Raw genomic sequence first — 27,804 nt, forward strand, 5'->3', positions numbered from 1 at the left:
GTCCAGTTCCTTATCCTATTTGAAATGAATATAGTTAAGATACATTTTACAATTTTCGTTCAGCTTTAGATATCCGTTTATTCACACTATACAATGATACTTTATATCCAGCAATCATCTTAAATATGCACGAAACTGTTATAGCAAATTAAAAGTTTCTATTCTTCATTTACGGTATCCTGTTTATGGCTTGAAATATCAAGCAAAAAAAAGTCGCATATATAGTACCTTAAGGTATGTCACTCGTCAGCCTTTTAGAAAATTTCAGTCAGAACCTCTTACTTAAAAACTATTTATTACAATTCAATCTTTATAACATATTTAAATTAAACAATGTAAAATGTTCAACATTCAATTAAAAAACTGCTCAAAAATTCACAAAGAAGCAAGATTTATAACCGACTATTTCTTGTGGCGGAAGGATATTTAGCAGAAAATTCTGCAAATCTACACATTTATTAAATTTAGTATCTTGGGAACTTAAGCCTCACATACTTTTACTCAGAGAATATTTTCCGTTATGATATGCCTGGAATATTCAATATAGGTCTCAATTTATATTTTTATAACAAAATTTACACCTTCGCTCAACAAACATTACCAAGAAATGAAGATATATTAAGGAAATCGAGATAAAATTTACACAGTTTTTTGCCTGAAAATCGCATATTTTGACCAATATTTCAAAATTTACGTCACCGACCCAAACTTTTTCCTTCATTATTTTAAACTACTCGATACTTTTGACCGATCAGCACTTAAGTCGTAAAAAGTTTGATACAAGAAAATATTCTATTGCCTATTTAGATTTTTAATACCCCAAATATGAGACTTTTTTAGTGCAAAAAGGTCACACAATAATTTACGCGCATTAATTTGCATGATTTGTTCAATGATAAATATTATTCAAACTATTTGACGTAAAATAAGATTATGTTTATTGCCATGGTTACATCTTATAAAATATGATAACGGTTAAAGTGATTAACCAAAGAGTTACAATTTAAGTGCAAAAAGGTCACTTTAATTGTACCATAGCTCAGTTAGATGCACACTGACCCCCCCCCCCCCCATTTTCTCTGCGATTTTGAGTCATACTATATGAGTACTTATCCATAATATACTTCTCAAAAGATCCTTGATATAACAAATTTCACGAGTGACATACCTTAAGGCTGTCTTTTTTATTGATTTGCTCCCCTTTGTATTTAGCATATTCAATAATAAAAAAAAACCCAAAATAATACAGAGTATAAAAGAAATAATCGTAAGAACAAATAGGAAAGGGTTTATGATTTCTTCTTCACGAGCAGTTTCTGTTTTTCATATTTAATGTCAGAGATAACATTGCTCCTCATGCCTGTCTTAATTGTGCCTTGTCCTAATATATTTTTCTTATAACTATAAGAAAAAAAACTTCATTGTTCGTGCAGCCCCTGCAGGGGAACCATTTTTATCGAGAACGAGCACTTGTAATCATTTACATTGGATTTATAAAATACAACATCTAAAATGAGTAGCTACACTGTCATGTTTATGGTATGTCCCAATTTGTATCTGATAGTGCTGCCCAATGTTAATCTCTTCAGCTTATTGAGAACTTTTTTTTTATCCTACTTTATTAAAAGACTGCACTAGAAATCTCCACTTAATGTGAATACGTTCAACATTGCAGTTTTTCTACCCACTCTTTATATTTCACGATGAACAAAGCCAGACATGTGATTTGGTTGTTGTTGTTGACAAGTGGTTACTTCACAGGTAAGTAAATAAGTGAATATTTCAAAGGTGTTTAAGGAACTAGAAGGTAATTTTCCTCTTAATTCTTCACTCAGTATAAATTAAACAGTATGTACAATACATAGTTCCTGAAAAATATTCCTAAAAATATAGAAGTATTAAATTAAAATGCTTAAAGAGAAAATATCGCTTTCATAAAAAAAGCTGAAAATACTTTTTCAAAAGATCCCATTGGCTGAGCATGGAAAATTCAATTCATCAAAATATTAATTACTACAGTCTTATGTTATTGTATAGGCAACTGAGAATTTTTTTTTTCCAAAATTTTTATAGATATGTTGATTTCATCGTATGCATGAAATAGTCAGGTATTTATTTATTAAAATTCAAATTCATTTTTGGGTTTTTTTTTCGTTTGTTAAAAAAATATTTTAAAGCATTAAAGCGATGGGTACAACTATTTTCTCAAAATAAATATATTTACACATAAAAAAAATGACAATAAAATTTTCCTAATTTTTACAGCTTAACTGAAAAATGAATCATCTTAAAACACTCTGTATATTTGCAGGGAGAAAAAAAAAATTTTTTAGCCTTGATATGTTTAAAATTACCTCAATATGATGTCAAGTATTACTTAATTTATTTTCTACATAATACAATATGAAGTATACATATGGTAAAACTTGAACACTTAAAATTCTTAGTAAAGTATATTGATGCTTTGCAGTTTTACAGATCTAGAATCTTCGATTTAGTTATGAAGCAAATGCGTTGTTTTATATCATCAAAATATCTCACGCTGTAACGCTAAGTTCATTTTATCCTTAAACTCTCGATTACCATCATAATAAACTCATATTATTTCGTTAGACCATGCAATAAAAAATGCCCTATATTCTTCATCATAACTACAATGTACATGTATAATTTGTTTCAAAAAATCCACCTTTAGGTCACCAGAGTCATTTAACTGATCTGTAGATATCTGTACCGATCTGTCGTTGTTCGTCATAAATATGAACTTTACATGAATTTTATATTTCCATTCTCTGTGAGCCAACTTTGTTCAAATGACATCGATTTTGGTTCAAGACACGTTTTATTGTCATGAGCTACCATCTGAACCGAAAATGAAGCATTCATGTTGTGCACTTAAGATGTGATCAATATTAAGGACAAAGCGAAATGACCAAAATGAAAAAAGAAAAAGAAAAAATGATAGAAATATTAAAAAGTGTTACATGCACCCATTCCTAGTATTAAGAGGCACAAAAATGTAGATTTTATTTATTTTTTGGCATTCAGAAGGTCTTTCGTGTACATGTCATGACCAATAACGGTACCGGAGTACATTTTTTTAAAACTGTGTGTTGACTGTATTTTATAATAAAAAAATCACAAATTTGATACTTAAGACTTGTGATTAAAGATAACCGAAATATTGACCATGTTTTGATTTCAAAATGTAATTTCTCAATCCCCTTCAATACCCTCTCTTTGTATCACAATGGAGCTTTGTTCTGAAACACATGCACACTTTAAGTTAATTCACCGGGATTACATTGGGAACCGAAAATACAGACGACTTGGTTTTATAAACAATAATTTTGTACTTTGAAGAGAGAACGAGTAAAGCTTGATGTATTGGATCAGGTTCTCCTGAAATCTCCGACATTTAAAATGAGCATATTTTCTTTTGTCATCCTTAATCCATTGACATACATAACATAAGAATATCGATACATGCCTGCATGTATTCTTTGTGTCTCTCTAATACCAAACCTCGTCCTTCCTATTTTTCTCCAAGTTTATGGTTTGCCTTTATTCAATTCAAACGTGTTAAAGCTTAAAATAAATGGACTACTTAAAAGTGGCATCATCAGGTACATGTTTCAACAATAAAGTAGGTTTCAATAGGAAAATAAAGAAATTATTATTTTCAAAAGATGCGATATAATTTTGCAGTTTACGAGCTTTACAAAAAGTATGACACATTTATGTATTCTCTTATCGCTGGGATTGGTTCTGAGAGGTGGTCTCAGCCCTAGCCTACAGAGCCTAGACCACCCGAGGGGCCAATCTCAGGTCCATGATCAAAATTAGAGTGTGATGTTGTTTTTATTACATGCCTAAAACACAAGATAACAAAGTTTAGAAATTTAAAAAACCCAGCATATATACATTGCTCCTTATTACATCAATTTTCATTCCTTCAAGGGATATACATTGATTGTGATATTTCCACTAATGTTGTTATTTTGTGACATGTTGAAGGTTTTTCTGGCTGTATTTTCATTCCGTTGATTCTCAAAGAGATGCGAAGATCAACCATGGAACTGACTGCTGTTGTCCAGCGGTGTTTACATGCGCAGACGTCTCGATAAACTGGACTGCCTGGCTTAGAAAATTCGTGTCACATGGTTCTTGATAATGCAAATTACAGGAGTCAATAAATAACTACAACCACTTTACAATCATGCAAAAAGAAAACTGAAATGTCCACCGTATTTTCTAGGGGAACTGTGGGCACTGCTACAGACAATTATCAAGAACAATGTGACATGATTGATGACGGGTGTGACGAATATCAACATGTTACAAATGCAAACACTGGTGGAAATATTGCAATCAATGTACATCCCTTGAATGAATGAAAATTATTGTAAAATGTAGCGATGTGTATGTGCTGTATTCTTCTCCTGTAAATACTGATAAAAATTTTTAAACATTGAATTCTTAGTGTGTTTTAAGCATATGCTATAAACAACATCCACTCTAATTAATTTGATTTGATCTGGGGCTAAAGGCTCGGACCGAGACCACATCTCAGGGCCAATCTCAGGTTTGAGATCAAAATAAGAGTGTGATATTCTCTATATATCTCACATATTGCAAAATACCTGTATCAGGGATGAAACACTACAGGGTATGTGATATAAAATAATTTTTCTCCATGTAGATCCGGATTTCTTTTTTTTTTACTTACTAGCATTTTATTTGTGATTATCTTGCTGTTAACGTTACTATTTTTAGGGATGTCAGTTTTACTCGGACAGCTTATTCGAATACTCGGATGCTTTAGAAGAACGATAGCCGAGTACTCGTTCAAATATTTTTGTGTGTGTGTCAATGTCAAGAGTCTGTCTTTTTCATACTGTTACAGGATGCTTTATATATATTTCACATTCTTAGTATTTTTAACATTCAAGTAGAATTGATATTTGAGCTTAACATATTTGATTTCAAATTATTTGTTCTGTATATGTTATCTAAATAGGCTTTTCAAATTTTTTTCGCTTGTCCTGTCTAATTATACGTGATTGATCCAAAGCTTTAAGTGAAAGATACCACAGATTCTGACACATCTGTTTCATATTTAGATATTTTACTTGAAAAAGACGTTAATGGTAACCTAGATAACAACAAAGCTTTATGATAAATGTGATGACTTAACTTTTCAATCGTCAACTTCCCTTACTTCTGTAGCAATAAACCCTTATCAACTGCATATGGGGTTTATGTCTCTCAGTTGATTCGATACGCAAGAGCATGCTCTACGTATGAACAATATCTAAAACGAGGCAAACTATTGACAATCAAGTTGATGAAACAAGTAAGTCATCATTTCGCAAGTTTTACGGTCGATACAATGACCTTGTCAGCGCATACAACCTATCATTAAGTCAAATGCTGACTGATGTTTTTCACACTAATTGTTATGCCATTACTTATACACTGAACTGTTTACGGATTTTTCCGGTTTTCCCCCCCAATCATGACAAGGAGCACACGGCGGGTGTCACCGGTCGGCAGGGGATTCTCACTCCTCCATGGCACCTGATCCCACCTCTAAATTTTGAGGTCCGTGTTTGCTCTGCTCCAAATTTGTATCTTTTCAGTGGACTTTCGAGATTGAATGCTGTTGGTTATCTTCATATTTCATCCATCAACCGAGACCGTGTACACGTGTCAGTTCCAGCTAAATCATTAACCCATGCATTTGGTAAAAAGTTTAATGTTCTTCCATCAAAACATACATAGCTTGCAACAATTGTTAGTAAGGAAATGGTGTATGAACAACCAATACATTCAGAAATGAATTGATATGAAACATGAAAAAACAACAGTAAATGACACACAGAAATGTTTCATAAATTACATGCATCTGTATATCATGTGTGATCTTACATATTGTCGGAATTTTTAAATTTAAAACATGAATCTAAATACTTCTTTAAAGTTCTTTCCATTTTCAGCACTAAGAGGTTAAAAATCAGTTCCGATTACGTTTGTGGTAGCATAATTTTTTTAGCTCTGTACCTTAGAGCTTTTTTTGGAGGGAAGGTGCGAGAAAAGTTCCAATTTAAGATTTCGACGAATTTGACGGATGTTGACCTTTGGTCCTTTAAAATGATATATAAATTTGATGTTATTAAAGACACAAAACACCAGTTCAGTTTCATGTATTTTTCATTTTGAAGCATGTTTAACATTCAAAAATAATCGCGCAAATTATTTCCTTGCCGAGAACAATGAACTACAATGTAGGAACGGTTTTAAGCCTTTCCATAACGCGACTTTACTCACGAAAACACTGATGCATTTGAAATAAATAAGGTGAATCTAGTCTTATTACCTCGAATTCAAAATTACCGTAAAGTTGTACATTTTTAAGAGTAAATGAGTAAAAATTATTTAGTTGATAGGCAGTATGGCCGAACGATAGTCTTATAATCGTTGACATTCCTACTAGTTTTTACAATTTTTAAAATTTCTTTTTAAAATGGTTTTATTGATTATAGAATTTGATTCATTGTAGTATTTGTTAGAGGAAACTGCAGCGTTACCAGTAAAGCGGGTAATTGTACCACTAATCCCAAAGCCGTTTCTGGAACGTGGTTTTCAGTAAAAGCCCAGAGCACAATCCAAGACAATGACGTCAGCTTTATTGCCGAAATGGAGGAGAGTTGTAACGAACTCCCGTTGAAAGTAGACGTTCAAGTCAAAGCTCACACTGGCTCAGACTTTATTTTTCCGGGGAGCGGTATTACGCAAAGGACGGATGACTCTGACAGTCCCTATGGAGGGGTAGTTTATAAGTATAAAGCTGATTCAAGCATCAGGATTATGGTTCCTAAAAGAGAAAACGGGAAATCATCGGGTATTACACTGTTCTCGGGTATGTTTTCAGAGCTTGAATTCTCCGAATTTAATGCATTTTAGAGTTATTTTCATCACATCTAATAGTATGAAAATTTCATTTGTTGAACGTTAGAAATAAACTGTCTATTTTGGTAAGATTTCTGCTTTTTTCTTTGCTTATGAATTGAGGACTATTGCGGATAACATCCTAAAAGTTTTGGGAAAAAATGGAAGATGATGTCTGTTCTCAAGTGTACTTAGTATCGCATAGGAAGAAAACACGTCTTGATTGCAAAGTGGTTTATTTAAAACTCTTGTAAATAGTATACAAACATTATGACGTTAAAATAACGTTAACTTTATATAAAATATAATCCATGACCATGGCACTCAGGGCACTTAAATGAAAAATACATGTTTAAAAATCAGATTAAATTAACAGTTCAAATTATATTAAGATCACAATCACTAAACTCTAAGGTTTACGATATTTTCTTTGGTTTTTGGCTTTGACATTCGATCGGAAAAATGTATTTGAAGATCGTTATTGTTCCCTACCATTGGGTAAAGTTTTGAAATTGTATGTCCATTTTTCGTTTGTAAAGTGGAGGCTCTGAGGAATCTGTCTCTCTCCTGTATGAGTTCCTTCACGACAGCTAGTTGCAACGTGATCAGAGGTAGATCTGGACAATATCACCGACTTTTATATTCTGCGTTCAGTTTCCATTTGCTCTATGATACTCTCTCAGTGAAGTAAAATAATGTTATTCTCTTCCAACGGCTCCAAAAATGATGGTAAGTTGTGTTCTCGTTATCCAGGCAAATCAAAAAAGCTAGAATCGTTTGAATTCTTTGTGTCTTCTGTCGGGTATGGTATCCGTACAGCAAATGTGATGTTGTCTGGATCATTGAGATTGGGTGAGACCTACGTTAAAGGTCGATCAGTCACTATCGCTTTAACCTTCTTGACTACAGTTTGTAGAGCTTCAAAATATATAAATGGCCTATCATTTTAGTCGCTCACTAAAACCTCCAAACCATGAAGCTACATTTGGAATGAATTTCCAGTAACTCCTATATATATATATATATATTTTTTTTAGATTTTTCTTTATGGTTTTAGATTAAAGCAGCTGGGGAAAATCTTGATTGGTTTTCTTATATCTCGACTGATCACATTAAACCTTTCGATGATAACAACCTGTGACACATGCAATGAGGTGTCACCTGTTTACCTTTGAACTTATGAAACATTCTGATTGGTCCTTCTCAATTAGAGAAACAAGCCCATGGAATATCGAATAAAATTTGTCAGTGGTCCAACGGCAACGAGTTGACTGACGGCCCCTGACGTTTTGAGGATGTAGCAAATGATGCTGATTCCTATGTACAGAATTGGGCAAAGCTATTGTCTCTCTGGTAATGATTAGTGTTTTTCATTTACTACTAGTATTCTGCAAACCACGCATTTCGTCGTAACAGAATTTACAGCCTGCCTGATTGCTGGTATTCAAAATTTCTGTCGGATGAATGATACTGTTGCAGTCGTACTAGAATGCATATATCATATGGCTACTGCGCTTATGAGCGTGCCTAATGATCAAGTGTGTAACATCCTTCTGTGGAAATAAATAACAATTCGTATGGTTGTATATTTTGGCAAAATCCAACCTCTAAAGCCTATGCATCCATCGTTATCAAGTAATAGATGAAGTTGTCTGACAATAGATGGTTTGTCTCCACTGAAGGTGATTTTCAAAATCTCCTCAGAAAAGGTGTTTGCTTGACATCCCTCTATTAAGTTCTTTTGAGCTATCAACAGCTCTTCGGATGTTAAATTGTCGATTTTTCTTCGATTATGTAATGTCGGCAATTAAATGTACCGGTAGTAGTATTCTCTAACTGCCTAATCTTGATACGTTGATGATGATCAAAATGTTTTCAGGTTTAGTAGCAATGTCTTTCGACAACGTGTGTCTACTACGGAATATACTGAGGTCGGTTGCGGGTTACAACAGGGCATGCTTCATTGTTGTAAATCTATGATGGCTCGCATTTCCATAACGTAATTTTCATGCATGGAGTTGCGCCTGGTCCTCGAATCAGTAGATCAGCAGGATTGTCATGTTTGGGATAGTATTTCCATGTGAAAGTACTACATATCTTCGAATATTCTGTTTTACACGAACTTTGCAGCAAAGAAGCACGACCAGTTTCTTGCTAGACAGCCATTGTAACAGGATTTGGCTGTGTGACCAGTAGGTTATATTCTTTTATGGAAATGAGTTTTGCAAGTGATTTTCCAATCTCGCAGCGATCAATGCTGCCATGAATTCTAACTGCGGAAGTGTGAGTGATTTAAGCGATGCAATTCTATTCTTGGTCACGACTCATTTTGGTTTGATTCTATTGCAGATATATGCAGAGCTCCTTGAATTTTTTAGTCTGTATAATTTTACAATCTAATTCATTCATGTACTCATGTGCATTTGCGACTTCCGTTTAAATGTCTCTATAGATAAGGTCTCCAATATGTAGTCGTTCAATTCCAGGGTCTGACTTTTCAGCGAGAAGGACTTTTTAATTACGCTGAATTCTTCGGCGGTTTATTCACTGAATGTTTTGAATAATAATATTAGCCTAAAATGGCGCTTACCTTTAAAACCCGAAATTCTATTGAAGGTATGTAAACTAAAACAGACGATACCACTGCTTTTGACATCACACATGGAAGAAAACACTTTTGATTGCATAGTGGTTTATTTAGAAGTCTTGTTAAAAGCTGTAGTAACGTAACGTTCTTTCAAGCATAAATGACGTCACAATAACGTAAACGTTATATAAAATCGAGGATAATCCATGACAACGTCAATTTACAAGTGAAAAAAGGTGAAGATTACGAACAGTAATCGATATATTTTTTTAAAAAGTCAACAAACAATATATACACATCTGTGAAAATGGCATTAGACATGGACTCTGGAAACTCCAGAGCTGGGATCAGGTGCCAAGGAGGAAAAAGCATTCCCTGTCAACCGGCCCTATGTATTGATCAGGTAGACGGAATACTCCGTAGTCAGATCTAGTATAAAAACAAAGGCCTAACAATTTATATGAAATGTGTCCGTTAAAATTGACCTAGTGATAGGATATATTTGCGAACAAAAGCATTATAACGACCATAGAAATTATGAAATGCTGGCTGTAGTATCCGGAATTATTATATCTTATCGTCATTTTATTATTAGTTTATGTACCGGAAGTGTATTATTATAATAAACGAATCAACAGCACATGGTTGTCGGTTATGTCTGCAGGGCATCCTCAGTAATCCATAGTAATAGATACAACAAGTGGCGACGAGGATGGACATCACGTTGCCTATATTTCCACAGTTCGACCCAGAAACAGACAAAAACAACGCAGGGCCCCGATGGTACAGATGGATTGGTCGCCTGGAAAATTTGTTTATCGCCCTGAAATTAGTGAATCCCGTAGTGCCTGAAGGTTAGGAACCTGATCAAAACGCAATTAAAAGTATAGACGATAGGAAGAGAGCTTTACTTTTACACTATGTGGGCGAAAGAACCTACGACATATACGAGGCGCAGAAAGGGACATCAACTCCGGATTACAGCGGTACGAAAAAGGTACTTACTGATTATTTTCGCCCTAGAAAGAATACTCAGTTGGATCTCTATAACTTTCGTTGCTGTAAACAAAAAGAAGGTCACTTGATGAGTTTTTGACAGAACTTCGGAAACTCGCGAAAAACTGTGAATTTGCTGACACAGACAGTGAAATTTTATCACAAATCATCCAAAGCTGTAGGTCTAATCAGCTAAGACGAAGGGCACTTAGAGAAGCTGACAAAACCCTCGATCAAATTGTCCAGCTTGGACGTGCAATGGAAATCTCAGACTCGCAAGCCACAGCAATGGAGAGGCTTGATACAGCGAGCGTAAACAAAGTGTTTAGCAAACGACTACACCGACGTCACTCAAAAACACTCAAAAACAACACCATGTCTCAAAACCAAAACACAAAGGACAGTGTTGGAATTGTGGTGGACCCTTTCCACACACGGACCACCCATGTCCAGCAAAAGGACAAAAGTGTCATGACTGTCATAAAGTAGGACACTACAGAAAAATGTGTCGCAGTAAGAAATCTCAGAAAGTGAGGGCAGTGAACAAAGAGCACAATAATCCAGACTGTAGTGACAGTGACTCTGATGGTTACTGCTATGGAGTTAAACTCATAGGACATGCAGAGAGAGTCAACACAGTACGAGGCCCCTATGTTACAGTGAACTTGAACGACAAGAAAATTAAACTGTTGGCTGACAGTGGATCCTCTGTGAACATTCTAGATGAGACAGATAATGAGAAGATTGGAAAACCAAGCTTACACACAGGAAAAGTACAAGGAAAATTAGTTCCACATGGTGTTAAGGACACAATCAAAGTGCTCGGCACATGTGATGTGAAAATAGAAGCTCCACAGAAATATACTGTGTGTACATTCTATGTAGTGAAGGGGAGAGGAGGATATCTACTAGGCTACCCTGCTCAGTGAGAGACGAACTTACTGTTCACAGTGATAACATTCTGCTTCGTGACACACGCAATATCTTACAGGGCTATAGACATCGCACATGAAGGTCATCAGGGAATGGCAAGAACAAAAGCTTTTCTTAGGTCGAAAGTATGGTTTCCTGGCACGGATGCGAGAGTGGAAAAGCGTGTTACAAACTGCACAGCCTGTCAACTCCTTACTCTTGAACGTCATGCCATGGGGCCATTGAAAATGTCCGAACTACCTGGTGGACCTTGGGAGAATTTGAGCATTGATTTTTGCGGACCGTTACCTAGTGGAGACTATTTATTTGTGATAATAGACGAATATTCACGCTACCCAGTAGTAGAGATTGTAAAATCCGTCTCAGCCAAATCCACCATACCTGTACTGGATAAAGTTATAAGTGCATATGGGATACCTAAGATAATAAAAAGTGACAATGGAAGTCCATTCCAATCATATGAATTCAGAAGATATGCAGAACACATGGGGTTCATCCATCGAAGGATAACACCGAGATGGCCCAGAGCCAATGCTCAAGCCGAAAGTTTTAATAAGCCGTTAATGAAAGTTGTGCGCTCTGCACATATTGATGGACTTAACTGGCGGCAAGAGTTGTATCGCTTTCTCAGACAATACCGTGCAACACCACACTCATCCGCCGGTCGTGCACCATTTGATCTACTGTTCAATCGGGATCCGAAGACAAGGCTACCAGTTATCACTAACAGAGACTCAACTTTGACAGACATTCAAGTTAGAGAGAGAGATAGCCAGAAGAAATTCAACATGAAGCATTATGCGGATAGGAGAAACCAAGCAAAGTCACGTGACATTGGTGTAGGAGATACAGTTGTGATGACAAAGGAAAAACGTGGTGATAAAATGCAGCAATACTTCTCACTCGAGCCCAGAATTGTAACAGACAAGAAAGGATCCATGATCACAGTCAACGGAGAGGTGACACGCAACATGTCACAGTTCAAGAAAGTTAATTCAACAGTCAACGCAGAGTTGGGGAACAGATCAAGGAGGCACGAGATTAATTGTGAAGAAATTGAGTTGGAGACACACATTCCAACAGCTGATCCAATAAATTGTGCTATGAAACAGTGCAAGTCAAGTCCGTTAGTTGAGAATACGTCACAGAAACCTGTTGCTCAACCACTGAGGCGAAGCCAGAGAATGAAGCAGCTTCATGTAAACCTTAAAGATTTTGTGTTAACCTGATGTTCTTTTAAGTTGTGATCATGCTGTGAAAAGGGGCACAATAGTCCCCAGCAGGTCACCGGACTAAGAAGTCCTTATTGTTTTTCTTTTTTTTTTTTTGTATTCTTGTAATGATCGCAAAAGATGTAATGACTATCATTAAGTTCGGTGTTTAATCTATAAACTGGATAATTTAGGTAGTGATACCTAAAATATTAATTGTTTAAAATTAAGGATAATTTTAGAAGTTGTTTAGAATTTTAACATTGTAACAATTATCTAAAGAGGGGAGGAATGTAGTAGCCGGAATTATTATATCTTATCATCATTCTATTATTAGTTTATGTACCAGAAGTGTACTATTATAATAAACGAGTCAACAGCACATGGTTGTCGGTTATGTCTGCAGGGCATCCTCAATAATCCATAGTAATAGATACAACACTGGCTTTAAACAAGGTTGTTGAATTCCCTGTTACACCGACTTATCTGTCAGTAGTAATTGATTGTATTTAGAGCACGCTTCTGATTAGTAAATAAATTTGGAGTATAAACACCATTTCTAGGCCATAGCGGAATATTACTACATAAATAAGGAACGTTGATAGTTTAAAAGCTAAAGTCATCTTGTTTGTCATACAGTTTAGTTGTTACAGTTGGTGCTTATTGTCCATAATAAAAATAAAAACATCCAAATATGAAACAGATGTGGCAGACTCTGTGGTGTCTTTTATTTCAAGTTCAGTTTAATATTAATTTAGTCTCATCCCTCTCTCTTCGCCATGCAGAATTAAAAAATGAGATCTCTTCAACAAATATCATCAGGGATTATGATAAAGTAAAATATTTCACATAGAGATAATTTTTACACATCAATGAAAATCGCCAGTTATATTAAATTAGAAAGTAATTTTAGACACATGTAGTTTATATTCGTCCATTTAAGGTGGATCGTCATGGGATGGCGTTATCCAGGTAAACGAGACAGCCGCAGATGTCAGATATCGTGTCTGGTGTAGATGTAACTTTCCCACACCTGCCTTTGAATCCAGTTGGACAAATATAGATGGTAGGTGTTGTTTTTGTCAACCAAGGTGAATAGCGTATAAAATACATGTACACTCCATCTTACACTAAATACATGAACATTATGGTTAAATAAATGGATAATTTAATAATAAAAATGCTACTCATTCCTTTAGCGAGAAACAATAATTTCTTGGAGATCAATCATGGACTAGGAATCATGCCAGATATGGTTATTGTACAGCTCCGTCACGGTTCAACAGACCGGGACTGGGTATCTGACGTCATGGGTAAAAGTTGTTAAGAGATTTGTTAATGCATGTTTAAGGTTTTGATTGAAGTATATTCATTGAAAGACCACAAAACATTCAAATACTCCTGTAATTTTTTTTACCAAGAGTATAGTAATGTCAAACATTTTTAGCAACATAAACAAAGTAGTCTATTTTGCTAGATGGAATCAGCTGAAATCTTTATCTGTTTAATCGGTGAAGAGAAGTGCATAACAATTATACAATTTTATCTCTTTTTTCGAAATGATTTTCCTTTCACTAATTCTGATGATATTCCTAAAGGGTCAATGTCTACTTCAAGAACTGGAAAAGAAAAGAGTGGTTTAATTTACGCATACAACTCCAGAACTGTCAGGATTTGGGCTCCAGAGAATGGTATTATTTTCCTAACACTCAAGGAAGAAACTTTTTAGTCGATTTTGTTTAATGGTCAATACAATTGTTAGATGAAAAGACACTTGTCTTAATTTATGATGATCTATTGCATGCACATTCTGCATATATTTTACTTGTTAATTTATATACCTTTTGCATTACATGTATCCTTTTTTCTAACTGTAGGCAACTTGTTTAACCTAGCTGACGGATGGGGACTGCCGAGAGATGTGGACACCGTTATTTCCGGTCAGTTGAAAGTTTACGTATGGAGCTACCTGATGAACACAAAGAGTAAAAGCGTAACAATAGATCGCAGAACATCGATTCCTAATCTACAAGTTCCCTTGCCTGTTCCATTAAACATTGACCATGATATTTTATACTTTACAGTGAGTACTTTATTCTATTTCAGTTTTATCACCATCAAATTTTTTTTAATGTTTTTAGCATGAAAGAAAAATTTGCAAGCACTAGAAACTGTGCTTAATAACATTTCTTTTAAGGATAAATAGCATAAACAATTTTTGTCCCTCCGAAATTCAAATATCTTTGCTTAAATATGTGCCCATCTCACTAAAGAAGTGATATATGTTTAGTTAAACAACTTATATTTGGCCAAGCCACATAGTTTGATGAAAAGTGAAAAACGTAACTTTTCAGTTCAATATAAAAAAAAATTAAATTTTTTAGAAATACTATGTAGTTTGTTTTTACTGTAATGATTCTAAGAACATTTTTAAAAGTATATTTTTTTTTACGTTTTACGTAACTTAAGTTTTCTAATTAGATTTCCATTGAAAAATAGCTATATAACTCTTCTGTGTTCTTTCTGGAGAAAAGAAAATTTGTTTGGTAATCAATTTGTTTGTGATAATCAATTGAATATACTCTACAAAGGTAAATCGGACTTTCCTTAGAAAACTAGTCACTTTTTCAATAAGGAACTATATGTCTTATTTGAATTTCCTAAAAGCATGTCTATGGTAAAACCATGCAAAGTCGTCCGGATGCAGTGTTCTCTAATTTTCATGAGACTTTGTTGACATGTTACACTATCCGCAAGTATAATAAATCACAATATATTTTTCCGATCAATTCATTATGGCAACCAAACGTCCTATAATTTGTCCTTTCTAGCCATTATCCAGTTATATTTGTGGAAAAAATATCACCCTTTTCAACAATAAGTTTTACCTTTCATTTAAAATCTTGTATTTACATTTCCAATGTCTTTGTCCGAGATAAAATTACAAATTGTAAAAATACTTTATTTCTACATAAATCTATTGGTTCATCGATAGGGGCCTGCGCGGTTAAAAAAAAAATCACCTGCAAGGCGGGACAAATAGAGACAGAAGCGGGGCTATTAGCACGGGAATTTGCAGAATCAGGAGCATGTAAATATAAGGAATAACTGTCAGATTTTTTGGATTCATGACGATGATCAATCGATTGGCTTGCGTGATAATTTTATGCATAAATGCGTTTGGCGTTTATGCAAATCATCACGCAAGCCACTCGATTGATCACATCATGAATCCAAAAAATTAGACACTTATTCCTTAAGTATAGGTAAACCAGGTATATCTGAAAAGTAGACACATCATTCTATCAATTGCAATAATTTTTTTTTCAATAAAGTTTTTTAATGATACAAAATGGGTGATATAGTGTAACTCACGAAAGTTGGCATTTTGCCATCTACAAAATATGAAATATTAAAATGCTCGAATCTTGCATAGAAACACTTTGGTTTAAAAACTTATTTAAATATGTGAATGTTGGGACCTTCGTTTATACTGAAGAAAAATATACAAGTTGGTATTTCTAAAACTTAGTCATATCTAAGGTACAATTATTTGCAAAATTTTAATATTCCACTTAAAAGTACTCTTATTTCAACAAGTTTCGATTTTATGAACAAACTTATTTTTGTTTAAAAGATGAGTAAAAATTTCTGAGTAAAAAAATTTAATTTAAATTCATATATTCATATTTATCTATATCTACCAACATCTTCATGATACCAATCTAATTTGACCTTTCTGTCCTGACTGATAGGTCCATTGTTCAGTTTATTTTTAACTCATTCCTGTGTTTTCTGCATATATATTAATTCAAAATAGAAAAGTAAATGGTATATCCAGCTGTATATAACATAATCCTATTAGTTTCTCCATGTCAAATCCACAATAGTCCAATCCACCCTTTGCAGAAGTTTTTTCCCATTGTGGGATCAACCAGAAGGTTAATAGGAAAAAGATCCCAATGTTTCTCTTCGTTTCACTGCAACATTTAGGCATGCTGCGAGAAATATTCACTGAGTTTAAAAATTTTTCTTTCAGTGTACGGGGAGCTTCATCCTGGGGCAATCAAAATACAAGTTGTAACGATTTTTTAAGCCAAAATTACAAGCCTGAAAGTTACAAAAGTCAATGTAAGAATTCTGCGATTCCCCCCCCCCCCCCGGACATAACTTTTGAAAAGTGTGGATTCAAGGGTTACAACCATTGCAGAAAACAATTACATAACACGCTTACGCGGTTTATGCATTTTTCTGCAATAGTTGCAACCATTACTTCCCGCATTAACAAACAACTAAACATGTTATTGCTTAAATTAACGCCTTCAGTGTTCATACAAACACCACGTGTTCAAACTTCTCACTCCCAAAGACAGTATTTCTGAAATTAAAATAAGACATTAGGGTCATACTCCTTGAAGATATCTAAATATCAAATCTCATAAATTATTAATAAGCAATATATAATGAGAAAAATTATCCAAAGAAAATCAATTATATCATCATCTTCAATTCAACCAATTTCCCCTTTGTATAGAAATATCAATTAACTTATATAAGGGCACGAGGGCATAATCTGAACATTTCGTGTAATTATTGAAATTTAATGTGTTAGTTTTATGAAATATCAGTTAAAGCTTTAATGATTCTCCCAACTATCTGTAGATTTCACCCACGAATGGTGAAAATAGAGGGTTTGCTTTTCCCGGAGTGGGGTCAGTTCAAAATGCTGACACAAATACACAATACGGAGGAGTTATGTATTCCTACTCCTCAGACAAAATCAGACTGTGGCACCCAAAATTAGACGGACGTCACTTCCTGGTCTACGTCAGCAATGATTGGGGCGGAGGACACCATACACAATCAGCTGAATCTGTTACTGCCAGGATATCCGTGTGGAAAGCTGGACAAATATGTAAGAGTATTAATACAGGAAATATAAGCAGTAAAACGTACTTTAGAAAAGTATACAAACAAGTATTTTCAGTAAGGTTTGGATATCATGCTACTTATAGGTAACATCTTGTTTGAGAGATAAAAATATGTTTGAGAACAATTTAGAGAAAAGAAAATAATGTATTAATGTTACTAACATTAAGATGTAAGAAAAATTAATACCAAATAATTTAGGTCTAATTCCTCCGAGCCATCGGACAACTCCAAAAACGACTACATTTCCCGTCACAACACTGAAGCCGTCACATCCATCTATGAGTTTGGGGAATGCCTCAGCTAGAGATTTAAATAAGAAAGGCAAGTAAATGAACTATGAAATAAAAAAGGGAATCACATTTACTATGTGTGAACCAAAATATCAAAAAACGCTTATTTATTTCGGAAAGCATAATTTCAATAAACAGTAGACAGTAATATTTCTACCTGAGGAATAATATTAACATTCTATTGCATTATATAACTTGTGCATATAAAAATTATGGTGATTGGTTATTGCTTAACTACAGCTTTGACAGCTAATCAATGATTGAAAAAAATAGTGCTACAGTTTTTTTTTCCATCTGCGATAATATAAGAAGGCAAAAATTATTTTTAAAAATTTACAGGCGACTTTAGGTTAGCAATGCTGGTATCTAAATGAGCCATATAAATATTGTAAGTATTGTCTTACTGTTGCAGAATTGTGGTACGACCGGTCTGTGACGGTTCCCGTTCTTTGGCTTGTAGTCGGTGGAGGGGGACTTTTATTACTTATTTTCCTCCTGGCAATAATTATTTACTGTATATGCAAAGAGAATTCATCAAATGAGGTAAAAAATACAATCAAACATTTTAATAGGAAAATCGCATGCAAGTTCATATCAATGAAATTGTCAATAGAGCTCTTATAACTTACTTAAAATACAGCATTGCGTCACTTTGATACAATTTTTAATCATTTTTCTTTCAGTTTTTTTTTTTTTTAATTTCTCGACTTTGCATTACAGGTTTTTCCGCATAACGATGGAGACGCTTGAGATGTAAAACATGACTGTTGTTTTCTGCTTGGAACAGATTTATACTGATCATGATCATCTAACATTGAACAATTCAACCAAATTTATCTCTAGATTATTCAAAATATGTAACTGATTAAAACGGTTTTTAGTGAACATTAAATGCATCTCTCTTCGATTAAATGATAGATTGTTTTTGCTGACAAGGCCATTGTGTCGAACATTGTATTTGCGAAATGTTGGCTTTAAACGAAACTGTTGATATTCTTGTTTCTTCAACTTATTAATCAGTAGCTTGCCTGATTTTTAGAGAATAGATATTGTTCTTGCGTATCAAATCAACTGGGAGATAAGAACTCCATATGCAGGTGATAATGGTATATTGCTACATAAATAAGGGAAAATAAGAAAATATAGCTGCATTAGTTCTTTTGTAATTCTTGTTCAATGATTATTTTCTTTCCAAAATAAACTAAATACACAATTTCTACATAGTCAAACTGTCCTCACAATCATAATATTGATTTACCTAATTTTTCTCCATGAAAATTTCGTCTTACATTTGCAAGAGAAAACATTTGGTTTCTACTTGCTCCATTGACTTTTCTTTTAGGTATCGGAGCAGCATCCAGGCTTAATGCTTGTGATGTTTGTAAACTTTTTTTTTTTAATCTAGAAGGGCAAGGGTATTGTTGGACACTAATATTCAACCAATTCACAGTAATCTGTCATACCATACTTTTGCAGGTAAAGTTCAGACTATAAGAACAAAGGAATAGCATCACGTTAATGTTTAAAGATTGTTAAGGATATTGAAATTACACCGAATGAAAATTTAGAAAAGATGAATGATTCAAGTTGTTTTACGTTCCCTTCGAATTTTGCACTCATATAGAGACGTCACCATATACCTGTGAAGGGCTTTATGCGGTACTCAGGGCCATTGAGCAATGAGTGATCTTTATTGTGCCAACGCCTGCCGTGACACGGGACCTCGGTTTTTAAGGTCTTATCTGAAAGACGCACAAAGTTTCACTTCAAATATTTATGAATATATATATTTAAAAATACATGTTTAGGCATAATTTTCATTATTTCATTGACTCTGTGTATGGATGTTAAAAACCACGGGCTTTTTAAACCACCACGTGTTACAGAAAAGATAAATTCTCAAGTTACCCGCCTATTTCTTCAACAAATCTTCCAACAAAGGAATTGAGGCTGTAAACATAAGCAATATTCTTAATCACAAAAAGATCCAGTCTTGCGTTCCACCATAATTAAAGTTGAAGTACAAACCCTTTATTTCTTATAAATATTCTTTGAATTATTGCTTCCAAACATTTCATTCTTTTATTACCAAAAAAGACAACCTCTAGAGTGCCTAGATATCGACCATCTGAAACAAAATTTTACTATGTGTTCATGTTCTTCTCTTTTTCACTTTAGTTCCGATAGGCACGCCTATGGAGTGTGAATGCAGTAAATAACTGGGAACTTAAATCATATTAAAAGAACCAGAATTAAGGAAACCCTCCACCTTCATAGTTAAATAAAACTCTTCTCTCACCCACTACCCATTTTTGCTCAACAAAGCACTGAAATGGTTATCAAGGAAATGATATCCTAATAATGTTGTAGCCTCCTAACGCTCACTTGATATTGTCTACTCAATCCATTTATTATTTTAAAAGAACGGAAAGAAAATGGTATAAAATCTCCTATAATGCATGTCCGGGACTGCAATAGACAAAACAGAGTCATTGTATTTTAAAAAGCCTCGACTCAGTATAGATTCTGCACGTCTTTCTGTTTACACTTTTAAAAATAAGGTAATATTACTCAAGGGCTAGTTCCCTTTTCTATCTCAATATTTTCATCTTTTTTCCTCCTGTGTTGATAAGATGTAATAATGTCTGACTATTTAATATCTCTGGACACGGAGATCGTGTGAGATTTATCATTTTGCTTATGACAGAGATAATCCCTGGTCTTCTATAAAGTCACCCAGATTTAAGATTACAATGCTTATTTATGTGATTGGTCTTTCAGATTATCACTCTTTTCAAGTGTTTGCTCCTTGTATGTGTCCGGGTAGTAGAAGTTTGTAACCTTTAAACCTAAGATGGGTGTTGATATATAATTCTTCCAGAACGATTTCTTTTATTTCATTTATTAAAAAAAGAAATGAAGAACGATTTCAACAGCTTCCTTGTTATAGTATTTATCATCTATTGCCTATTGGGTAAGTCTGTGTATTTTATCGATTTCTTCAATGCTGTAGTAGGAAAAGTCAAGAGTAACATGATTTGCAAATCTAAAATTGTGGCAAAAATTTTAATCAGTATATTTTATTTGCAAATCTAAAGTTGAGACAAAAAAATTTAATCAGTAAATTTAATTTATATTTTTACTGATTTAACCTTAAAACTAAAGTGCACCATCAGTACTATCTTTTATTTTGATACTAATTGCAATGTTTGATTTTTTAGAATTTCGGTCAGCCAATCGATGCTTTAATAGTCCTCACTTCCTCAGCCAATGGACGGACGTGGAAGCACAAAGAACAAGGAAACCTATTACATTGGAACACGAATGTGGAGATTTTCCCGCCAAAGTAGAGATCCAGATCCGACCTAAAACCGGAAACTGGACAAATTTTTATTTTCCCGGAATCGGATCTTCACAAAGAGATGATGATAGAAATGAAACATACGGCGGAATTGTATATAAATACAACAAAGACGAAGTTGTTTTGATTATACCCGGTGTTAATGACGGATATTCCTCAGGAACAATAATATATACAGGTAAACGTTTCTAAATCAAATTTTATGAGGGCAGTTAAAAAATTACATGGACTTGTTGTACAGACAAAATATTTGGCTTCTGTAAGCTCGTTTTTCAAATTTTTTGCAGTGCTCCGTACATCCTCATCGGTAATAAAAAAAAAAAAAAACAATATTTTTAGATTAAAATAATCAATATTTTTTTTTAAAAATTCGAAAATTTTACTAGAATCTTTTTTAAAAAAGTGTTTCTGTAGAATATCATAGCTATTTGACATTTGTAATAGTACATAATAGAGTTCAAATAATTTTTGAACGACCCTCGTAAAAACTGTTAATGGCCCGGAATTGCTTGTATAGCACTATTCTGACGACCAAATATAGCACTGTTATATCGGGTAAGGAATAACAAGTATATTTTGCTCAATAACTTTAAGAATGCAATTCCTTCAATTGTGAAAAGTTAAATGTACCTTCACAATAGAAATCTTTTATCAGTAATGTTAATTTCTATTGTATTTATGCTTTGATATTGATTTATTAATAATAGGTATTTACTTTATAAGGTTTCCTATTCGCTTTTTTCCTCTTTGAGTTATTAGCACAGATGAACATCAATTTTTTTTTTTTTTGGTTGAAGTTCTCAATAAGGCTATTGCCAAATTGGATGAAAGTTTTTATAATACATGTATTTTCAAAACCATTATTAAAGCAAATTATTTATACACTCTTGGCAAAAATATCGAAGTTATAAAACTTTATCTAGATTCCTTATTCCCTGTCCTTGCATCTTTTTACTCCTTGCTAATTACTCAATGGCATGCAAATTTTGTCCAACACTTAGATGTAATTAACTTACTCAGAAAAAATACTAGTATGTTAGAGAACATTTCGTTGCTGTGAAACGATATTTTTTTGGATATTTGTCTCTCACTTATTAAGAAAAAAATTGATAGATGACCATTCAATTGTTCCATGTTGGCATGTAGGATCTCCCATGTATTGTGATTGGATATCATTTTTATCCAATGATTTGTACCTTTCACAAAGTCTTTAAAAGTAGGGATGAACAAATAATAAACTTCAGTATACAGTAATTTAATCTACAGGTGCGTCTACTTGGCGAGGCCCTGTTGCCCAAAATGAAAGTCGAGCACAGGTACGAACTTTAGTCTGGTGCCCTGGTGATCTACCGGATACCTCATACGAATCACAATGGATCCCATTCAATAATTCTGGTAAAATTGTCATGTTATCTACTAGGTCGTAAACAAATAAATTTTTCTCCACTTTGTTGCATATAATATTCATGCGTTTATAATTTCTTCACGTGTTTCCCTCTTATGATTAAAACTTTATTACCTTTTGTGAATAATATCATGAAAATTGTTATTTTAGGAAAGGGTTCATTCTTGGAAATTCCTCATAACCAAGGAAATTTTCCTGATTTAATTACTGTGCAGATCCGCCAAGAGGGCACTGAATGGCTGTCGGACGGGATAGGTATTTGTGTCATACGTTTTAATTTTCGTGTTACACAGCTGTTGACAATAATATCGTTTACATTGAAGCGTTTTTCCTGTTTTTTAGGATCTATGTCTGCTCTAAAACCAGACACCAGTACATCTTGGGGAGGAGTGATATACGGTTATAATAGAAGTCACGTGAGGGTATGGGCACCATATCGTAAAAATGGTAAACTTGTGTTCAAGTTGACTTTAGCATCTTTTTTACATTTATTCTGAAAGATGTATTGAATATAGTCTTACAATATACAGGACGATTTTGATCAAATATTTTCTTTCTAGAACATTAAAAAGAAAAATTATAAAGTTGCACTTGGGTAAAGGAAAAGGATTTTTTTTTATACTTTTCACATTAAAAGGATATACTGCTGAAACTTTATTTTGCTGTTTTAGAATTTAAACTCTAAGCACATCTACAGGTGTATACTCAAAAGTTAATACTTACCCTCAATTAAAGTATTGAAAATATATTCCCCCCCCCCAAAAAAAACCCATCTAATCTACCTTCTTCTGTCTTAGGGGGGAATTTCTTTCCTCCTGTTTCCTGTTATATCATTGTTTAAGTTCTTTTCTCATTATCAGCAATGAATGCATATGTAGTTCTAAGAATTAAAACAATCTTCTACAAATCAATTGCTTTGAACATATATCTCTCTGATAAGATAAATTGCAGACACTTAATTGCTTCATAAAACTTCTCAGAAAATCTTATTTTATTGATTAAAAGACAATTAAAAGATACAAAAAATAGTACATAATGAGTAATAATTTGTGATATAATCTATTATTGGATCGTATTTTGATAGACACACATATCAATTGCTAGGCCTTTGTTTTATAGTTAGTTTGACTCTGGAATATTCCATCCACCTGATCGTTATTTTCATCTTTTTCAAATAAACTTTGTTTGAAACGTAAAAGTCGAAGATAACAAAACAGTGATCAATCTCATAAACCCAGTGAACAAAACAAATCAAAACATGGCAAAACACGGACCCCTGGAAACACCGGAGTTAGGATTAGGTACCTAGGAGGAGTAAGCATCCCCTGTCGATGGTCACACTCGCCATGAGCCCTACATGTATGTATTGAGCAGGTAGACGGAATACTTCGTAGTCATCTTTATTATAACAGCAATAACCTAATATGACATGAAATATGTCTGACCTAACATGACATAAAACATGTCAGACAAAGTACGACCCAATGATAGGTTGTATTTACAGACAAGGTCATTACTGGCGAAAAGTGGATTATAAACGGGATTGTGGAAATCCTTGTCAGTGTATTTGTCAGCAGCTTGCCTTGGTTTAAAAATTCATTGTAATAAGAGCATGTTTTTCGTATCAAATCAGTTGGGAAACATAAACACCATATGCAGGTGATATTGGAATATTACTACATAAATAACGAACGTTGACAATGAAAAGGCTGAAGTCATTCCGTTTGTTATAAAGTTATTAGCTGGCCATTATCGTCTTTAATTAGTCAGTAAAACATCAAAATATGAAACAGATGTGGGCGACACTGTAGTGTCCTTTATTTCGAGCTCAATGGGATATATCGAGTCGAATTATAAATGAAAGTAACTATTTTAATTGATAAAACAACATCGATGTATCTAAATTTGAGTTGAAGGCCGTATCAGGAGTTTGCATTTTGCTCTTCAGAACATTCTTGAAAAATGGCACTTCATGGATTTAAAACGTTCATGCATGTTACATTTTATGTTCCTAAAAGTTGTGTACATTAATATATAGTTTTAATCTATGGAAAGGTCGTATTACTCCTCTCGCATAACAAATATGTTTTCTTTACATTAAAATAACTATTTGAATTTATTTTGCAACTTTTTACAATAAGTAGCACATGAATGTGCATAAAGTCCTGAACCATGTGTACGGATCAATTTTCCCACAACACTCATTAATGCCGGATTAACTTTTTCCTGATAAAATTAAAGATATTTCTGCTTCAAAACAGAACACAAAATGCACATCTTTAGAAACTTTATTGTAGCATGAATATTAAAAAGTAATGTATTGAAGAAATGTCTTATACAGCCAATGAATTTAACTGTGATCTACCGAGCTAATAACGAATATACATAAGTTTATGCATGTAATTTCAGCAGATGATTTTCAACCTCCTAATTAATTTTACACATAATTTGTACACATAAAGCTAATAAGGAAAATTACCAATATCTTATATTGCTTTACTAGGTCAACTCTTTTCTGCTAATGATGGTTGGGGTTCTGCAACAGAGTTATGGTCACGTGGTCTAGTAAGAATAAAATCCTGGAAGGTTACAAATATGCACTACGTCACAACTCAGCTTAATCAGAACAGCAACCAGGAATTATCTCTGAACACAATATACAACCAAAACGAGGATTTAATGATAGTCAGAGTGAGTTTTCGTGAAGCTTTTTGGTCATGATTTAAAAACATCTTTAAATTAATCAATAGTTAACAATATATGAGAGAGAAAACAATTTAAAAGTGAAGTTTTTTCAGGTCCTTGCTGATAATGGGTATAATAAGGGTTTTCTATTTCCGGCCTCTGGAGCAGTGCAGAATGACGACAGTATGTCTCCCTATGGCGGCGTCATCTACTCAGCTTCCAGTGATACCCTGCGGATCTGGACCCCAGTACTGTCTGGCTCTAGATATCTCATCTACATCAACGATGACTGGGGAAATTCAATGTATCCTCAGACTTCTAAATCTGCCAAGCTTCTGATTCAAATTTGGAAATCATCCACATGTAAGGAGTGCGTTTTAATTTTCATTTGAATAACAAAAAGGACATACATTAATTTTTGTTCGATAAAAGTATACATGCTTCTTTATTTAAGTTTAATGACTTTTGTGATCTAAAACATTAATTACTGTTTGTAAGGAATGGAAATTTCAAATAGATTTGAGATGGGAATCAATTTACATCCCGTATCATAACTTGATATTTCTTTATATGTGTTTAGGCGCAATGTCCACAGCTCCTTCAGTTACTACTTCAACCTCTAACAACCTACAGTCCAGCGATCCAAATTCAGCAAACCAACAGAAATCGAACCAAGCCCAAACATCAAAATTATCCTCAGGTTTCTTTATTTTTTATCTTGTAAAAGTTATATATGTTTCTGTCACAATTAAATGAGTAAATAACTTATGATATGTTTCAATGTGATCAAGTTCTATTAAGTCATAATCCTTTTTCATGGAATTTTTACTATGTGTATTCCTCTATACTAAACAGAAGTGTATTTAAGTCACTGCTAGGTGTTAATGATGATTATAACATTATATTAAGCTTCCTCTGTGATACCGGCTGCTGTTGGTGGTAGTTTGCTATTTTTGGCAGTGTCTGGGGCGGTGGTGGCCATAGTATTGTGGAAGAAGTACAGGAGGAATAGAGTAGTAAGTAGGAAATCGGCTTTATATTACAGGAAACACGCTATAACGAACATGCTTATACTAAATTGATGCTTACAGCGGAGTGATTTTCATTTCTCCGGGACTTTAAAATATATTGTTAACTACTGTAAACAAACTTTTATTCGCGTGCGAGATATATCCGCGAGTTTCGCGACCAACTTTAACTCGCGAAAATGAATCGCCGCAAACCATTTATTTTGCTTTGTATTTGAAGAGAATGTTTCCTCAGTCGCGGAAATTAATCGTCGCGGATTAATTTCAAACTGAAGAATCGTAAATCAAAGATGGCGCAAATAATAGTTGGTTTACAGTAAACGGATATAACAAATTACGCTTATAACGAAGCAAAATTGCCCATCCCTTGCACTATGTTATAAGCGTGTTTCACTGTATTTAATTTACTTGAAATACTTAAAAATTACTACCCATATTCCAGCAGTATATAAGGATCTACTCTATTCCCATATGTGTTAATGGCATATCGAAGTAAGGTTAATCCATATTTTTATATATGAAAAATATAGATTATAACCGAGTTTTCTCACAATATATGTATAAATCTTAGCTGTCAACGAGGTGCGTTCAATTATTATTTGTGTATTATGGCTAAGGAACACAAAAAGATTGGCATTAAACGTCAATATTTTCCACGACAGATGTTGTAAAAAACAAACACTACTCTTTTTAAAAGGTGCGCCATGTTAAGATTGCATCAGAAATTATACACTTAAACACTCCACATAAGTGAATGAAATTTAATATGTTTTAAGTGAATAATGTATAACAAAAGAAAGATCAATTTTTTTCTTTTATCTTGATTTAGTCTGTAAATCTTCATACATGTCGATAAAAGCAAATCACTTTGTAGATATATAAGTGTTAGGCAGACTCTGGTTTTCTTTTTATATAACTGCAAAATTAAAAACAGAACCAAAACAGAAAGGGGAAAATGCAAAAAAGCTTTTTGTTTGAAGAGGGGGAAGACTTACAAATAATTTACGTAAATTAACAAGTTGAATATGAATGTTAAATATGATTTTTTGTGACCGAAAAGATGTTCATCTTTTGAATTCTCAACAAAAGAGCCATGATTGGTCACAAAACACCTTTTGTTACTAAATATTCATGAATGCTAAAATATACTCGTATATTTTTGATATTCTAACAGTTAAAACGTTGTAACATTTCGGGGAGTCAATTTTAGAATGTTACATTACAACATTTTTAAACTCACAACAATGAACTATCAAAAGCTTAGTTTAATTTCACTTTTATTTTTTACAAAGCTAAAAGTGTTTTCAAGAGAAATCAATTTTGTTTGCTTTTAGGTCGGAGAGACCAAAGAAGAAGGATGAAGAATTATTTAAGAAATTTTATCTTAATTATACTATAACATAGTGCCAAATTATTCCTTTTGAT

The 27,804-nt window shown here is 33.6% G+C and overlaps 2 protein-coding genes across 2 annotated transcripts; both read left to right on the top strand.

Annotated features, from left to right (window-relative positions):
* The first annotated feature begins 1,703 nt into the window (after positions 1-1,703).
* LOC133196068 (uncharacterized) lies at positions 1,704-20,087 on the top strand. The gene is made up of 10 exons (XM_061332014.1): positions 1,704-1,761; positions 6,563-6,922; positions 13,622-13,744; positions 13,878-13,991; positions 14,277-14,369; positions 14,556-14,761; positions 17,341-17,593; positions 17,809-17,931; positions 18,313-18,443; positions 20,079-20,087. The coding sequence occupies exons 1-10, from the start codon at positions 1,704-1,706 to the stop codon at positions 20,085-20,087; spliced, it is 1,470 nt and encodes a 489-aa protein (XP_061187998.1).
* A 729-nt stretch (positions 20,088-20,816) lies between these two features.
* On the top strand, positions 20,817-27,740 carry LOC133196069 (uncharacterized). The gene is made up of 10 exons (XM_061332015.1): positions 20,817-20,874; positions 21,122-21,439; positions 22,528-22,656; positions 22,817-22,921; positions 23,009-23,113; positions 25,170-25,357; positions 25,465-25,714; positions 25,932-26,051; positions 26,261-26,367; positions 27,714-27,740. The coding sequence occupies exons 1-10, from the start codon at positions 20,817-20,819 to the stop codon at positions 27,738-27,740; spliced, it is 1,407 nt and encodes a 468-aa protein (XP_061187999.1).
* The last annotated feature ends 64 nt before the right edge of the window (positions 27,741-27,804 follow it).

This window comes from Saccostrea echinata, unplaced genomic scaffold (genome assembly GCF_033153115.1).
Source record: "Saccostrea echinata isolate AGI-Se365-2 ecotype Australia unplaced genomic scaffold, CSIRO_AGI_Sech_v1 ptg000030l, whole genome shotgun sequence".
Classification (NCBI taxonomy): domain Eukaryota; kingdom Metazoa; phylum Mollusca; class Bivalvia; order Ostreida; family Ostreidae; genus Saccostrea; species Saccostrea echinata.

Excerpts from the sequence above, each read along its gene's own strand:
- LOC133196069 (XM_061332015.1), top strand. The coding sequence starts at position 20,817 with ATGAAGAACGATTTCAACAGCTTCCTTGTTATAGTATTTATCATCTAT. Across the intron at positions 21,440-22,527 it reads AGGAACAATAATATATACAG|GTGCGTCTACTTGGCGAGGC; the intron begins GTAAACGTTTCT and ends TTTAATCTACAG. Across the intron at positions 23,114-25,169 it reads GGCACCATATCGTAAAAATG|GTCAACTCTTTTCTGCTAAT; the intron begins GTAAACTTGTGT and ends TTGCTTTACTAG.
- LOC133196068 (XM_061332014.1), top strand. The coding sequence starts at position 1,704 with ATGAACAAAGCCAGACATGTGATTTGGTTGTTGTTGTTGACAAGTGGT. Across the intron at positions 13,745-13,877 it reads CAGTTGGACAAATATAGATG|CGAGAAACAATAATTTCTTG; the intron begins GTAGGTGTTGTT and ends TCATTCCTTTAG. Across the intron at positions 14,370-14,555 it reads GATTTGGGCTCCAGAGAATG|GCAACTTGTTTAACCTAGCT; the intron begins GTATTATTTTCC and ends TTCTAACTGTAG.